General features: G+C 44.3%; 1 protein-coding gene across 1 annotated transcript in view; it reads left to right on the top strand.

The window, feature by feature from the left end:
• Positions 1-4,816: 4,816 nt before the first annotated feature.
• Positions 4,817-15,766, top strand: part of LOC130132828 (C-terminal binding protein 1) — a 39,823-nt gene continuing 28,873 nt past the window's right edge. The window contains exons 1-3 of the mRNA XM_056301882.1: positions 4,817-5,114; positions 5,766-5,853; positions 6,038-6,129. Of these exons, the coding sequence (XP_056157857.1) occupies positions 4,919-5,114; positions 5,766-5,853; positions 6,038-6,129 (376 nt within the window). The 5' untranslated portion in view covers positions 4,817-4,918. The remainder of the gene's footprint in view (positions 5,115-5,765; positions 5,854-6,037; positions 6,130-15,766) is intronic.

The following is a 15,766-nucleotide window of genomic DNA, read 5'->3' as shown; positions in this document are numbered from 1 at the left end:
CAGGTGGAAATTAGACAATTTGCAAGACAACCCCTATAACAGGAATGGATTTGCAGGTGGTGGCCACAGACCATTTGCCTGTCCTCATCTTTTCTGGCCGATCTTTGGTTAGTTTTTCATTTTGCTAGTGCCCTCACCACTAGAGGTGGCATGAGGCGGTATCTGCAACCTACAGAAGTTGCTCAGGTAGTGCAGCTCATCCAGGATGGCACATCAATGCGTGCTGTGGCAAGAAGATTTGATGTGTCTCCCAGCACAGTGTCCAGAGCATGGAGGAGGTACCAGGAGACAGGCCAGTACACCAGGAGACGTGGAGGGGGCCGCAGGAGGACAACAACCCGCAGCAGGACCGCTATCTGGTCCTTTGTGCAAGGAGGAACAGGAGGAGCACTGCCGGAGCCCTACAAAACGACCTTCAACAGGCCACTAATGTGCAGGTTTCTGCTCAAACAGTGAGAAACAGAATGCATGAGGATGGTATGAGGGCCCGACGTCCACAATTGGGGCCTGTGCTCACAGCCCAACACCGTGCAGCCCGATTGACCTTTGCCAGAGAACATCTTGGTTGGCAGATTCGCCATTGGCGCCCTGTGCTCTTCACAGATGAGAGCAGGTTCACACTGAACACATGTGACAGACATGAGAGAGTCTGGAGACGCTGTGGAGAACGTTCTGCTGCCTGCAAACATCCTCCAGCATGACCGGTTTGGCGGTGGGTCAGTGATGGTCTGGGGAGGCATATCCTTGGAGGGCCGCACAGACCTCTACGTGCTAGCCAGGGGTACCATGACTGCCATTAGGTACCGGGATGAGATCCTCAGACCCATTGTCAGACCATATGCTGGTGCAGTGGGCCCTGGGTTCCTGCTCATGCATGACAATGCTCGTCCTCATGTGGCCAGAGTGTGTCAGCAGTTCCTGTATGTCGAGGGCATTGATGCTATGGACTGGCCTGCACGTTCCCCAGACCTGAATCCAATTGAGCACCTCTGGGACATCATGTCTCGTACCATCCGCCAACGCGATGTCGCACCACAGACTGTCCAGGAGTTGACCGATGCCCTGATCCAGGTCTGGGAGGAGATCCCTCAGGAGACCATCCGTCGTCTCATCAGGAGCATGCCCAGAAGTTGTAGGGAGTGCATACAGGCACGTGGAGGCCACACACACTACTGAGCCTCATTTTGAATCGTCTTGAAGAATTTCCACAGAAGTTGGATTAGCCTATGTTCTCATTTTCCACTTTGATTTTGAGTATGATTCTGAATCCAGACCTTAATGGGCTAATGATTTTGATTTCCATTGATCATTCTTAGGTTAATTTGCTCTAAACACATTCCTCTGTCTAATAAATAAAGATTTTCAGCTGAAATATTTCATTCATCGAGGTCTATATTGTGTTTTTAGGTGTTCCCTTTATTTTTTTGAGCAGTGTATATATATATATATATATATATATATATATATATATATAGCTTTTTTCCGGAAACCATCAATGGTGTTGATAAAAGTGTTCAACAAATGGGGAGCGAGCAGAATATTAAGATAGATGTAGGAAAAAAACTTTAATTCATAGCAGCACAAGCCTGTCTCATGCATCACACACTCATCATCAGCCACTTGTTTCCTTATTCAGCATGTAACCAAGTATCTATTTGTCCATCTTTAAATAGAAATAAATCAAGATGAGAGCAGATTTAAATGGTACTGTAACAGGAAATTTATTCCAGGGTCTGGTAGTATTGTGCTACTTAAGTCCAAATAATTAACTAATGGACTGGACCGTATCCTCCCTCAAATAATTGCCAACCCTTTGACATTTATTTGTGTATGGCCAACTTGGCAGCTGATGAGTGCGTGACGCATGAGACAGGCTTGTGCTGCTATGAATTAAAGTTTTTTTCCTACATCTATCTTAATAAATATATCAACATAGATACGGGGAAAAAAGTTTTAATGCACTGCAATGCATTAAAACTTATTTTTTCCTGTATCTGTGTTGATATTCTGCTCCTCATTAGTTGAGCACTTATAACACCATTGATTGTTTCTGAAAAAAACGCTACACACACACACACACACACACACACACACACACACACACACACACACACACACACATACACACACACACACACACACACACACACATACACACACACACACACACACACATTCATTTATTCATTCATTATCCAAACCGGTTATCCTAACTCAGGGTTGCGGGGATATGCTGGAGCCTATCCCAGCAGTCATTGGGCGGCAGGCGGGGAGACACCCTGGACGGGCCACCAGGCCATATATATATATATATATATATATATATATATATATATATATATAGACAGAGAGAGAGAGAGAGAGAGAGAGAGAGAGAGAGAGAGAGAGAGAAAGTTCATTTACAAATGGAAAAACAAAACATCAAAGTGATTGAAACTCCAAATTGATTGCGTCAGTTTAAAATTTTAATTTTTGTTTTAACTATAAGTAGTTCATACTTGGAAAAACAAAACTTAGAATTTTCCGTCATTTTGAAGAAAAAATGCTCTTACTATGAACTGCTTTGAGGGTAATAGTTGCTTTATAACTTAACTGAAAACGGTATACACTTGCTGTTTATTCGGTGAGAGTTATGTACCCTTCATTCATACCTTTTATGTAGAGTTTGAATAAAATGTACACAATTTAATTTGCTGAGGCCTGCTCAGAGTAGATTTCTCAAACTATTATCAGTATTCATTTATGTGACCTTTCCAGTCTCAACTGGAGACTAGATGAATAATCGAACGTTTCTCTCAATAAACGTTGTGTCCGGATGAACTGATTCAACTTTCTGTGATTTCCTTACCTGGATTATTAAGCATGCATAAAGACATATTATCAGTACTGTCTTCGTACTTTTGCAGTGCTGACTATGGGACTGAAGTCAAGTAGGAGAATTAAACTAAACAGCCTTAATTTTAAGGGATTACTGGCAGGTATAAAAAAAATCCAACATGTTTTGACCAAGAGGGCCTTCGTCAGGCCTATAGATGCAGTGACTCCAACCTGTGAAAACTTGCATTGAGGAAAAAGTTAACGTAAAATGGAGTACCAAGGGAGTCAAAAATACAACGTTAATGCCCATACTCTCAGTAAAGCATGTCAGTGCTGGAATTAGGAAATGAATGAGAAATGAAAAGAAACTTGTCTGCATTTTCCAGGGAAGCTCCACCATTTTCAACGACTACAGACACCACTTTGGGAATCACTGCTCTCCGTGAGTTTGTCATACATTGCCATTGTACTGTAATTAAGACACACATCTTGCCTATATCGATTTAAGTCTGTACCTTTTCTGTCTGCAGTGGCTCAGACACTACTCTTTTTTTTAAATTTTGCATTCTTCCGTTTATACATTAATGTTTTTATACCAACTATGCGTGCACACAGGTTAAAAAAACAAAAAAACAAACAAAAACTCTTCAGCTGATAAATGCAAATGTGCATTAACAAGGTCAAATAAAGTGCAACAGCACACCCATTGGTTTGTTGCACACACACACACAACAATAATTTGCTGAGATGGTTTAATTATCAGCTCTATTCTTTTACTGATTTTATCGAAGCAGAAAGCCTGTGGCCCCTTTATTTTTGTCCTTTCCACGCATACAAGCAGTTCTCCATCCCGCCCATCTAACCCCCTCCTCGTCTCTGTCTCTCTCTACCTACACATCGTGCCAGCAGTTCTCTTCCTGTGTGAGCAAGAGAACCCTCACCCAGTCCCGGAGAGCATATAGACAGACGGTTTCCTGTTTACAAACATTACTGGGTGCGTGCGCAGCTGGGGGGCAAAACCGCTTTGGTAGCTCTCAAAAGATTATGAGATGCATAATCTTTTGAGAGCTACCAAAGCGGTTCAACAATGAAAATGTTCAACATTCCAAAGGGGTCACATGCAAAGGCGTGTGACCCCTTAGGAATGTTGAAAATTTCCCACCCATCCTTTTGGCGGTTTGTGCAGTTTATTGCACAACAAGTGCGCGTCATCTCTGCTGTATCTGAGCGCTATCTTGGTTAAAATCTCTGCGCTGTAGCTGCTTTCTGCCCCATAGTTGCGCACGCATCTCTGTGATGACGCTGCACGGAAACCCTCCTATTGCCATTGGCCGAACTTACTTCAGAGGTAGTGGAGGCTGATTGGCTGGCACTAACTATAGCCTCTTACGATTGGTGACCTCTCTATAGCAGGCTTTCCCCCTTAACCCAGGAACATAGTGGAGCATTGGACAAACAGGGAGGAAGGTGATGCAAGGTTTGTGGTGTATTTTCACCCCGTATTGAGTGTGTGTGTGTGTGTGTGTGTGTGTGTGTGTGTGTGTGTGTGTGTGTGAGAGAGAGAGAGAGCGAGCGCGAGAGAGAGAGAGTGTGTATGTGTGTGAGAGGGAGAGAGAGAGTGTGTGTGTGTGAGAGAGAGAGGGAGAGAGAGAGTGAGTGAGTGAGTGAGAGAGAGAGAGAGGGAGAGAGAGGGAGAGAGAGAGAGAGCGAGAGCGAGAGTGTGTGTGTTTGAGAGAGGGGGAGAGTGTGTGTGTGTGTGAGAGAGAGAGAGAGGGAGAGGGAGAGTGTGTGTGCGAGAGAGAGAGAGAGGGAGAGAGAGAGAGTGTGTGAGTGAGTGAGTGTAGTGTATTTGAATGTAGTGTGTGCAATAGTGGTTAGAATAGTCTCCACAGTGTGAACAGGTTCCAGAAAGATAACACCTTATCAAGCTATTCATATAAATATGCCTGTGTATGGTCCTATGTGTGTGTTTGGGTTTGGATGTATACATTATAGGAGAGTTTCCTTGCAACCTCATCACAGAGATGCGTGCGCAACAAGGGGGCAGAAGGCAGCTACAGCGCAGAGATTTTAACCAAGGTAGAGCTCAGATACAGCAGCGATGACGCGCAGTTGTTGTGCAATAAACTGCACAAACCGCCAAAAGGATGGGTGGAAAATGTTCAACATTCCAAACGGGTCACATGCCTTTGCAAGGAATCGAAGGAAATTATGGATTCAGGCAATTAAAAGGGCGGATTGGGATCCTGATGGTCCGAAAGGCAATGAGAGTCTGTGCAGCGCCCACTTTGTGTCAGGTAAGTTTCTGTATGCTAACATTAGCTCGCTAGGTAATGAGTAAGTTAGCTTTATGTGTGAGCCATACAAAATGATAGCTAAACTAGATTATATTGTGTAACGATCACGGATGAATAGGCTTGGTAGCCGTTGGTGACGGGTCAGACCTCTTAGTCGACTGGTTAACGTTGTCGCCCGCGGTGCGGGAGATCCGAGTTCGCGTCTCGGCTGTGACGTTCCGGTCGAGTTGCCCCCCCCCCCCCGAATTTGCTACAGTTTGGTTCAGTAGGTTATAGCCTAACTGGCCAACTAAATTGCCTGTCTGTTGGTTGCCACAAATTTAGCTATGTTACGACGCGTCTTCAAAACAGTCAACGTTGACGTGACGTCACAGTATTGCGTACAGCACAGTGTTCCGTAAACTTCAACTTGTATCTCCAGTTAGCTAAAACGATTAAGATATATATTCTGGCATATTTGACATTTTAACTAAGACTCTTGGCGTAACTTGAAGTTGTTTAGTTATGCTCAGCGTTATACTAAATTTTCGAGCAGAGACTACATGTTTTGTATCTCTGAATGAACATTAATGCATGTTTTTGTGCATTTGTTGCTCGTTATGATGGTGGTTAAACAACTAGCCGAGCTCATTTTGCTCTTTCTCTTATCAGGAGAACCATCCATGGATTATGATAGTCCAGATTTTGTTCCATCCATTTTTTCCCATAGCAGCGGAGACAGCACGGGAAAGGTGGCAAGGTATGTGTCATGTCATGTATACTCGATGTGCAGTATAGGGCCATTTAGTCGTCATTTGCAATATTCTAATCTGCCTTAGTATGTGAGCAAATAAGCTGTATTTGTTTGGCCTTGTTATGTAATTGCATTTTTATGTTGATAATTATTTAGTGCATTAACTTGATTGTATTGCACTTTGTCCTAGATATGAAAGAAAGAGAAGGTGGGACGAAGCTAAAGCCGCTGTTGCCAGCCCAACAGGACAAACTGAGGCAGATCCTCTTGAGTCCTCTGAAGGTATGTGCAAGCTATACTGTTTAGTGTGTGTGTTTGTGAAGGTTGGTTGGGTGAGGGGAGCGATAGAAAAACAGACAGGTATTCTGTGTGTATGTTGTGTGCATGTCTGTGAATGTTTGGTGCTGGCTGGTTTTTGTGATGTGTCGCACATGGAGAGGAAAGTTTTTTTTTGTGTTGTACCTCTTGCACATGACCACAACGTATGTAATTATATGCATCTAGGGATTTGTATGTTCGCAGATTTTCCTTGGTATAAACACTGGGCTTCTCAATGAGATAGGTGTATATTGGGCCATACGATTGCTGGCCACTTGGACATATCTAAAAACCATTCGTTGTCTGGGATAGCGTTGGGATCTGGTAATTTCTCACCGTTACTGAGAACTAATTTATTATTGTAATCGGCGCGGACCGAGCTACTCAGGCTTCTGATGTAATCTGTGCCAGCCATTTCTTCACTGTCCCAGACCTTGCTAGCTGTCATGCATATCATGTACAGTAGTTCTTCAAATTTCATTCAAATTCTTCTTTTGAGAGCTACCAAAGCGGTTTTGCCCCCTGGCTGCGCACGCACCCAGTAATGTTTGTAAACAGGAAACCCGTCTATCTTGGTGGGTAGAGGCTAGTTCCCATCGATGCAGAGAACGGTCAACTGAGCATGCGCAAGTACTCGTTGCCTCCGTTGTTTGGGTAGGTTAAGTTTAGGGTTAGGGCGGGGTTAGGGTTAAAGTTAGCTAATCAGACGCAGAGTATGGGTGGGTCTTCCTAGAATCCTAGCGCCTGGATGCTACGCGGGGCGTGTGGAGGCATGGTAGAGGCAATTCGCGCATGCTCAGTTGACCGTTCTCTACTGCATTTCCGTTCTCTGCATCGATGGGAACTAGCCTCTACCTTTTTTTTTTTAAAACTAGCCTCTACCTATTTTGGTGTGTGTGTGTGTGTGCGCGCGCGCGCATGCCTTTACATGTTGTTTTGTCTCAGTGTGCCTGGGTGTCAACATTTTGTTCATCATTGATGAATGCGTGTTTCATCTGTGTTTGGAAAGCAGTTTGTGATCCAATCTTTTCTAAACATTCAGATGATAATTTAGCGTTTTTGTTGAGGTCTGAGTTGGTCTCAATGATGACTTAAACAAGGCCCCCAAAATATTCTTGAGAAAGTTTTGACTCAGTTTCTGGAGACATTAGTTTTTTGTGATTGGATAGTTTTAATTTTGTATTGAATTGCTGAGGCAGTCGTACCTTTCCCAAGTCCCCACAATACAATATTTGAATAGTGTACCTTAGCCCTGAAGGCTAAAACCTGAAATTTCGGTTTCAAGTTTGTCATGTATGAAAGCAAGTTTATACTTATTCTCATTATGAAATACTTGTTCCACTTGTTCAACCCACAAGCAGGAAATAAAATTGTAAAAGTGCTTCGAGAAATCAAAGATCCAGATCGGGTACCTGTACAAAAGCAGTCAGTGCAGACTTTGGATGTAGGCCACTTTGTTGGACAGTGCACCACTGTAGAGAATATCTGTACAATATTAAGGTGATTTCACAACATACCGTAGGGCTTAATACAAAAAAAATGGGTGAAAATTGTAAACATTTTCCTCTCCTCTCCCAATGGTAATTTTCCAGAGAGGTTTTGCTGAGCAGTTTTCTTTTAAAGCTACGCAGTGCTTCAAATTCATACATGGCCACTCATTCACACCTGAGTACTGCTCGAGTGCAACTAATTTTCAGCAGCTGGTAAATCCGTGCTTGCACTAGAGCAGCAGAGGATAAGTGCCTTACTCAGTTTTGCAGTTTAAGGTTACGGTCACACATGCGCGAAAATAATTTTGGCGAAAATTCGCCCCCCATTCCCTTCAGTCTATGTGAGGGAAGGGGGCGAATAAAACATTCGCTTCCGACATTTGCATCTTCGCTTTGCGCGGAGTTCAGCTTTGGGTGAACTTTGACCGGCGAACCCCACTTGGCTGTAATTAGCTGTAGTTTATGTCATATATGTATTGTTACTTAGATTGACATGAGGCGACACAGTAACCTAGACGGATAGCACGTTGATTCAGCTTGGCTCTTTTTACTGAATGCCTTCTTCTATGGTGTTACATGTCATTCAACACAGGTATGTAACAGCAGCAGCGCCACTACAGGCTAAGACTAGTTACTACACATCACATCTCAACCTAAATATGTAACCAAAGCAAATTACATTACATTACATTAGTCATTTAGCCTGTAATAATAAAATCAAATAACAATCTAAGCATTGTTAAAGCATTTATGTGCTTCATCTTAGAGATGTTTATCCTTAACTTAAAGCCATTAACTTTCCGTTCTTTTTTTTCTTTTTCACTTGGCCTATTTTACTAATCAACAAAACATCTATGCAATGTTACTTTCAACTCAGTACCAACATTAAACACGTATGTGACCTGTAATGTAACAACATGAATTCACCGTTACATTCACTCTACTTTACTTTTAAAAAAAATGTACTGTGAATAACGTTTTGGAGGTTTAATCACTCTCCCAGAGCGTGAGATCTTTACTGGACCTGTTGTAGTTGTAGTCACCTCCGGTGTTACAGTCTCTTATAGGGGAAGCGACAGGTGTTGGCATCACTGTGACGTTTGCTGGTTCACTAGCAGACGCCGTGAAGTCCTGTTGTTCCTGACCTGTTCTGTCCAGTTCTGGAAGTCTGTCCTCTCTGCTCTTTAGCAGATGTCGCCTGTTTCTGCGAAAGGTGCTGCCTTCAGGTGTTTGGATCACAAAAGACCTTGGCTGAACACGGTGTTGTTTCACAACAGCTGGCTGCCATGTATTGCCCACTTCGAATCTTAGTCTCACCTTCCTGTAGTGCAGGCAGGTCTCTCGCGCCTCAATCAAGGTAGTGTTTGTGTTTCAACTGTCTTTTCTTCATTTGTCCATGCACTCCCTTGTACAGCTGAGGCTTCAACAGCTGCGTAGTTGCTGGTAGTTTTGTCTTCAGTCGCCGACCCATTAACAGTTGGGCAGGAGACAGTCTCACGCCATCCAAAGGTGCATTTCTGTACTCAAGGAGAGCAAGATATAGATCTCATCGGCTCCCCCGTGCTTTCTTGAGTAGGTTTTTTTTAATGGTCTGGATCGCTCGTTCACTTTCACCGTTGGATTGTGGGAATCCTGGGCTTGATGTAGTGTGTTTAAACTCCCACTCTGCTGCGAGCTGTTTAAACTCCTCACTTGCAAACTGCAGTCCATTGTCCGAAATAACCTCATCTGGGATTCCATGTCTTGCAAACATGGATTTCAGAGCTACAATTACATGTTTGCTTGATGTCTGGGGCAACTTGGCAATTTCTGGATACTTCGAGTAGTAATCTGCACATGCAGAGCAGATAATCACATTGATCCAAATGGAAACGATCCACAGCCATGCCTGTGAATGTTCTCATTCATCCAGGTCATGGTTATCCAAAGGAATTGAATCAAGTGCAACTGGACTTGGTATATATCCGTGAAAACGTTTCGACACCGCATCCCGGTATACTTCAAACCCAGCAACCAGTGTTCATCTTTGGGATGAACACTGGTTCATCCCAAAGACCGTGTACCACACACCCAAAAAAGCAATCTGGTGTATGCTGTACAATGCAATGAGGATTGCACTGACCTATACATAGGAGAAACCAAACAACCACTACACAAACGGATGGCCCAACACAGAAGGCCAAACTCCTCAGGACAAGACTCAGCAGTCTATCTACACCTAAAGGAGAAGACACACTCCTTCCAGGACAGCAACGTACACATTTTGGACAGAGAAGATCGATGGTTTGAAAGAGGGGCGAAGGAAGCCATCTATGTGAAACTGGAAAAACCATCCCTCAACAGAGGAGGAGGTCTACGACACCACCTATCACCCACTTACAATGCCGTCCTTTCATCTCTACCCAGGAGACTCAAGAAGCCTAGCCTCCAAGAACAACAGTCGGTCACTAACGGCTCCACCTCTCTCATGACCACTGAATGGAGCACTAACGAAGTCGAAACTAACACCCCCAACGACCGTCGCTGCTTAACATCGGGTCACAAAGAGCCACGCTCATCAATAGCTCTGATAACGACGGGTGTGGCTAAACATCGGAACACAAAGGGCCATGGACATCAATAGCTCTGATAACGACTCCAAAGAGGATACATATCTGAGTCTCATCACCAGCTTGGTCTAGTCAGAAAGGCACGAACTGATGAAGCCTCTTGGATGAGAGGCGAAACGTTTTCACGGATATATACCAAGTCCAGTTGCACTTGATTCAACTCCTTTGGAGATCCACACCCAGTTTTGCCCATGATCGACCTGGAATGTCATGGCACAGCATGATTGAAGATGAAGCACATAAATGCTTTAACAATGCTTATATTGTTAGAAAAGTAGCGCACTTCCTCTTTTCTGACTTTTCGGAGATGCCGCTAGCAAGGAGGTACAGCTCAAACCTCTGAATCCACGAACGCCAATTTTCCGCCAGGTTCCCTTCCAGGCGCAAGCTGTTTGGTGGCTTCAGTTGCTCCATATCCCACTTCTGACACCATGTCATGTATATATATTGTTATTTAGATAACAATGAGGCGACACTATAACTCAGACGGATGGCACGTTGATCCAGCTTGCCTCTTTTCGCTGAATGTCCTCTTCTATGGTGTTGCGTGTCATTCAACAGGTATGTATCAGCAGCAGCGCCACCACAGGCTAAACCCAGTTACTACACATCACAGTTAGTGAGCCACGATAGAGACTGTTGCTGCGTCCATCCAGCCGGTATAGACGGGGTTCCTGTTTACGAACATTACTGGGTGCGTGCGCAGCTAGGGGACAAAACCGCTTTGGTAGCTCTCAAAAGATTTTGAGATGCATAATCTTTTGAGGGCTACCAAAGCGGTTCAACAATGAAAATGTTCAACATTTTCCACCCATCCTTTTGGCGGTTTCAACTGCTCGTACCCTCTGCTGTGTCTGAGCTCTGTCTTGGTTAAAGTCTCTGCGCTGTAGCTGCTTTCTGCCCCCTAGTGGCACACGCATCTCTGTGACGACGTTGCACGGAAACCCTCCTATTGTACGGCATTACCTGTGAAAACTAAAAACTGCCCGACGAGAGATGCTGGCAGTGAGTCCGGACACAGACCATGAACGTAAATAAACAAGAGTACCCACGGCTACTCAAACGGACTACAAACAGCAAAGTGATTTCGGTGTGCGTCACATCCGGCACCGCCCACATTCAGAACGACGAGACACGAATTTCGCCTCCGCAGGCATTCGCACGTTTGAGAATCAAACTGTCATACCTGACACGTTCTTCAGCATTTTTTTTTGCAGAAATTTAATGACTGATAATAATAATAATTATAATAATAGAGATGTATGTGTGTTATTGCATATGTTAATCTAAAAATTTCCATTGTTAATATGGAGACATAAATAAACGAAACCGAGAAGGCAATGGGGATGTTTCCCAACAGGCGAACATGGTGTGATATGGTAGACTAAATATTTAATTTAATTTTTTAATTTAAATTTCCTTTATTAATCCCCTTGGGGAAATTTAGTTACTGCAAATTAACCATTCCTGGCTGTGGTCTGTGTAGCTAGGAGCAGTGGGCTACCGCCTTCATGCTGCGTCCGGGGACCAACTCCAGTTCTTTTCCCACTGCCTTGGTCAGGGGCACAGACAGGAGTATAAACCCTAACATGCATGTTTCTTTTGATGGTGGGGGAAACCTGAGCACCCCAAGAAAATCCACCGCAGACAGAGGGAGAATATACAAACTCCACACAGAGGATGACCTGGGAGGACCCCCCAAGGTTGAACAACCCCGGGGTTCGAACCCAGGACCTTCTTGCTGTGAGGCGACAGCGCTAACCACTGGGCCACTGTGCCGCCCAATTGTTTCCAAATAGGAAACAATCCTGCCATGGTGACCAATGTGCAAAAGAGTTTCAGTTGTTCATCCAGTGAGCCTGTGCACAATGCAGAGGCTGAAACCAACGTGATGCTTCTTTTGCTTTCTGCATTTGGCTTATACTTTCCTAAGCTATATACTACTCAAGTAATTATAGACTTGCATACAAATGAGGGGGGAGTTAGCTTTATATCAGTGTCGAATTTCTGGGACATCATTAATTCGTCCTCCACCTTTCCATGGCCTGCCTTCTCTCATCCCTCCCTCCTAGCCCACTCTTACTCCCCCTCTTTCTCCTCCCTGCACCACTCCTACTCTCTTCCTTTTGATCCGGACCATTGCTGCTCTCCCCTCTTCCTAATCCTCCCCTCCTCTCTCCTCCTTCCCTCCTCTATTGCCTCTTCTTCTCTCCTCCCTGCCCCTTTCCTCTCTTACCTGAACATCCTTCTCCTTATGCCTGCTTGTCTTTTTTTTCTTGTCCCAGTTTAGTCCTCCTCTCTCTCTCTCTCCTTATCTTCCTTTCCTCCTTACTTTTTTGTTTCTCTTGCGCTTCTCCTTCCCCCTCCTCAACCCATCTCCTCCTTTTCTCTCTGCCATGGCCTCCTTTCACTCCTCCCATACTTCCCCGCACTGCATGGGTTTCATTCTCAATGCCTCCGGTATCTGGCTGTTTCCCCCTACAGAAGATTAGATTCCCCATCACCTCTATCTGTTCTCTCCTTCTATAGTAGTCCCCACATTGCTCCGCAGTTGACTGTCAACATCCATAAATCCAGTTTTGCTCGCGCGTCCATGCATGCGTCCATGCGTGTGTGTGTGTGTGTGTGTGTGTGTGAGAGAGAGAGAGAGAGAGAGAGAGAGAGAGAGAGAGAGAGAGAGAGAGAGAGAGAGAGAGAGAGAGAGAGAGAGAGAGAGAGCGAGAGAGAGAATACTGTTAGCTGTGTAAATCTGTATTATGTGCATTAGTGTATCTGTCTGTGTGTTGCTGTGCTTTGAATATGTGTCTGGTTACACCTACATGTTGCATGTTTACAGCCTACATGAGGTAACCTTTGTTTTTATTTGAACCCCTGTGTGTTCCTTTACATGTGTTTGTGCATATGGGCATGTGTGTGTTTGTAGGCTATCTTCAAAACCAGACGTGCACGTTCATGTGTGTGTGTGTGTGTGTGTGTGTGTGTGTGTGTGTGTGTGTGTGTGTGTGTGTGTGTGTGTGTGTGTGTGTGTTAGTCGTAGCTAGCTGTAGCTGGTTGTCAGTCTTGATAAGGCCAGTGATTGGAAGGCGTTAGTCAGGGTGGCTCCTCGCCTGCCCTCCACTTGGTGGATCTGCTGAGAGGGAGCTGAACCATTTGACACGCTGCAGTAGAAAGAGAGGGAAAGAGAGAGAGAAAGCGAGAGAGAGAGAGAGAGAGAGAGAGAGAGAGAGAGAGAGAGAGAGAGAGAGAGAGAGAGAGAGAGAGAGATAGATTATGAGAATAAGGTGTGCAGGGGTTGCAGACAGATGAGATGGTGGATGAGATGGAGAGAAATGAGAGGTGAACGAGATGGAGGTAATGCAGAGAGGGGGAACGAGATGGAGGGAAGTGCAGAGATGAGACAAAATGAAGAGTAGGGGAGACAAGGCAGCCAGAAGGGTGGTGAGGGACAAGAAGTAGAGGGAGGGAGAGAGATGAGAGAGGATGCTGGAGCTTTGAGAAAGAGAGAGATGGAGAGAGATTTAGAGGGGCACAAGAGGGAGACAAAGAAAGGAGGCATGGTAAGAGTTAATTTACACATGGTTACTCAACACTTTGGACAGCTTATGCTCGACAGAAGTGACACATGTTTGATAGAAGAAAAATAATCTCTTAACACTTTTCTTAAATGTCTTTCACCGCTGGGTTGAACTATATATTGTATGGATCTCATTATTGCGATATGACAGCATTTGGATGCAATATTCCAGAGGTTGAGGTATAAGTGCAGCAATGTGTTTTATATATGCAAAAATACCACGGTTAAGAAGCCAACTGAGATTCATCACACTGAACTTTGGTAACATGAATTATAATATCAAACCGAAACTACATTTCAAGTGGTGCTACATCAGATATTTCAGACCTCATTTTGTGAGAAATTTTAGGGAACACACTTTCGTTATCAGCTCAGACAACAGTATTGTGTATCTCAACATGACAATATCCAGACTCCATCCTAATATGATACCACTGAAAGACACCAAACAAAATGTTGAATCATCGCCAAGTTCTAGCTGAACTCTTATCATTTCTATGACTTTTGTCGGCTGTGTCAGAGGGCTAAATTTGTGTGAGAGAGAGACAGAGATGTTGGAGGTGGGGTGCAAAACCAAGGAGGTGGTTAAAGATGGAGAAGGATGATGAGGGGAAGTGATGGCAGGAAAAAAGAAGAGCAAAAAGTATAGAGCAGGTATAGAGGACGGAGAAGAGAGAGAGATAGATAGAGCAGGGATTCAGAGATGGCAAGATGGGCTCTTAAAAATCTTACTCCCCCCTCTCTATCTATCCTCCCTGTTCGTATCCCACCACCCTCTCCACCCACCCCTATTTTGCCCTCTTTTCTATTCCCCTACCTTCTGTACCAATCTCTACCCTCATTTCTGTTCTCCTTTCCCCTAACACCTCTTCTACTCAACCTCTCTCCTATCCTTCCGATGCCACACCTCCACTCCCTTCACCTCTTCGCTCCCCTATCTTTTACGCTGCACGTCTCCTCGTTTCTCCCCTCAACTCCCCGACCGCTGCCCCCCCCATCTCTCCCTCCAGCCTACCCCCCACCCACCTACCAACACCCCCTTCCTCACCCCTCTGCTTGATGTCTCTCTTTGGCGCCATATCTTCCTTCGTGTGCAGTATCACATATTCTACAGATCATTACATGTCGCTGTCTTCTGCAGAACAACAATTCCTGTCATGTCCGTCTCTCTCTCTCTGCCTCTACTCCTGCTTGTCTTCCTTTGCAAACCTAGAGGAGTGCAGATTACATCTCTCTCATGTCGTCTTCTCCGCACTTGTTTCGAAGGGAACATGTTTGGTGTTCATTCCATGCGTCCACTGGGAAACACATCTGTCATTTTCGTATTTTGCATTGATAGAGTTGAGTGAAGTTGTCATCAGCTAGAAAAACGTTTTGACGTCTTCCAGTTTGACTGGAATAGAATACACAGTATAAACTGTGTTGGTGAGCCTTATGGTGAGCATGCCCTTGTCAAAAAAAAAAAAAAATGACGGTCCCCAACCTCCAACCCTCCAGCTGCAAAAAGGTGTTTATGTTAAAGATTGCTGGTGCATATACAGTAATGTACGTAACATAGATGTAGTACATCCCAGCGAAGGGATTAAAACATCCAAAACTGGAGCCATGCCCCAATTGTGTGTTGACCAAATTCTGTCTTCCCTTACTTTGTTCTGCTATATTGGTTAATACAGTGGTTATTAAAAGTCCGCACAAACTTCTATATCTATGGCTGTTGGTTCTGAAATTAAAAATATCACATCAGATGTTTTCACTTAATTTCATAGCAATTGTGATCGAGATAAATACAAAGGGCTTCCCATCTCTGACAATGCATTTAAAAAGGAAAACCAAAAACACAGTGATTTCACAAGTTGTGATGATCAGTTAAAACCAGAATCATTTTGAAAGATTTTCTTTGTTGCACATTGGATGCCAGTGTGTCAATC

The sequence above is a fragment of the Lampris incognitus genome, chromosome 1, assembly GCF_029633865.1.
Source record: "Lampris incognitus isolate fLamInc1 chromosome 1, fLamInc1.hap2, whole genome shotgun sequence".
In the NCBI taxonomy this organism is placed as follows: Eukaryota; Metazoa; Chordata; class Actinopteri; order Lampriformes; family Lampridae; genus Lampris; species Lampris incognitus.
Note: the sequence above shows the minus strand (reverse complement) of the source record. Positions and strands in the feature narration are given on the sequence as shown.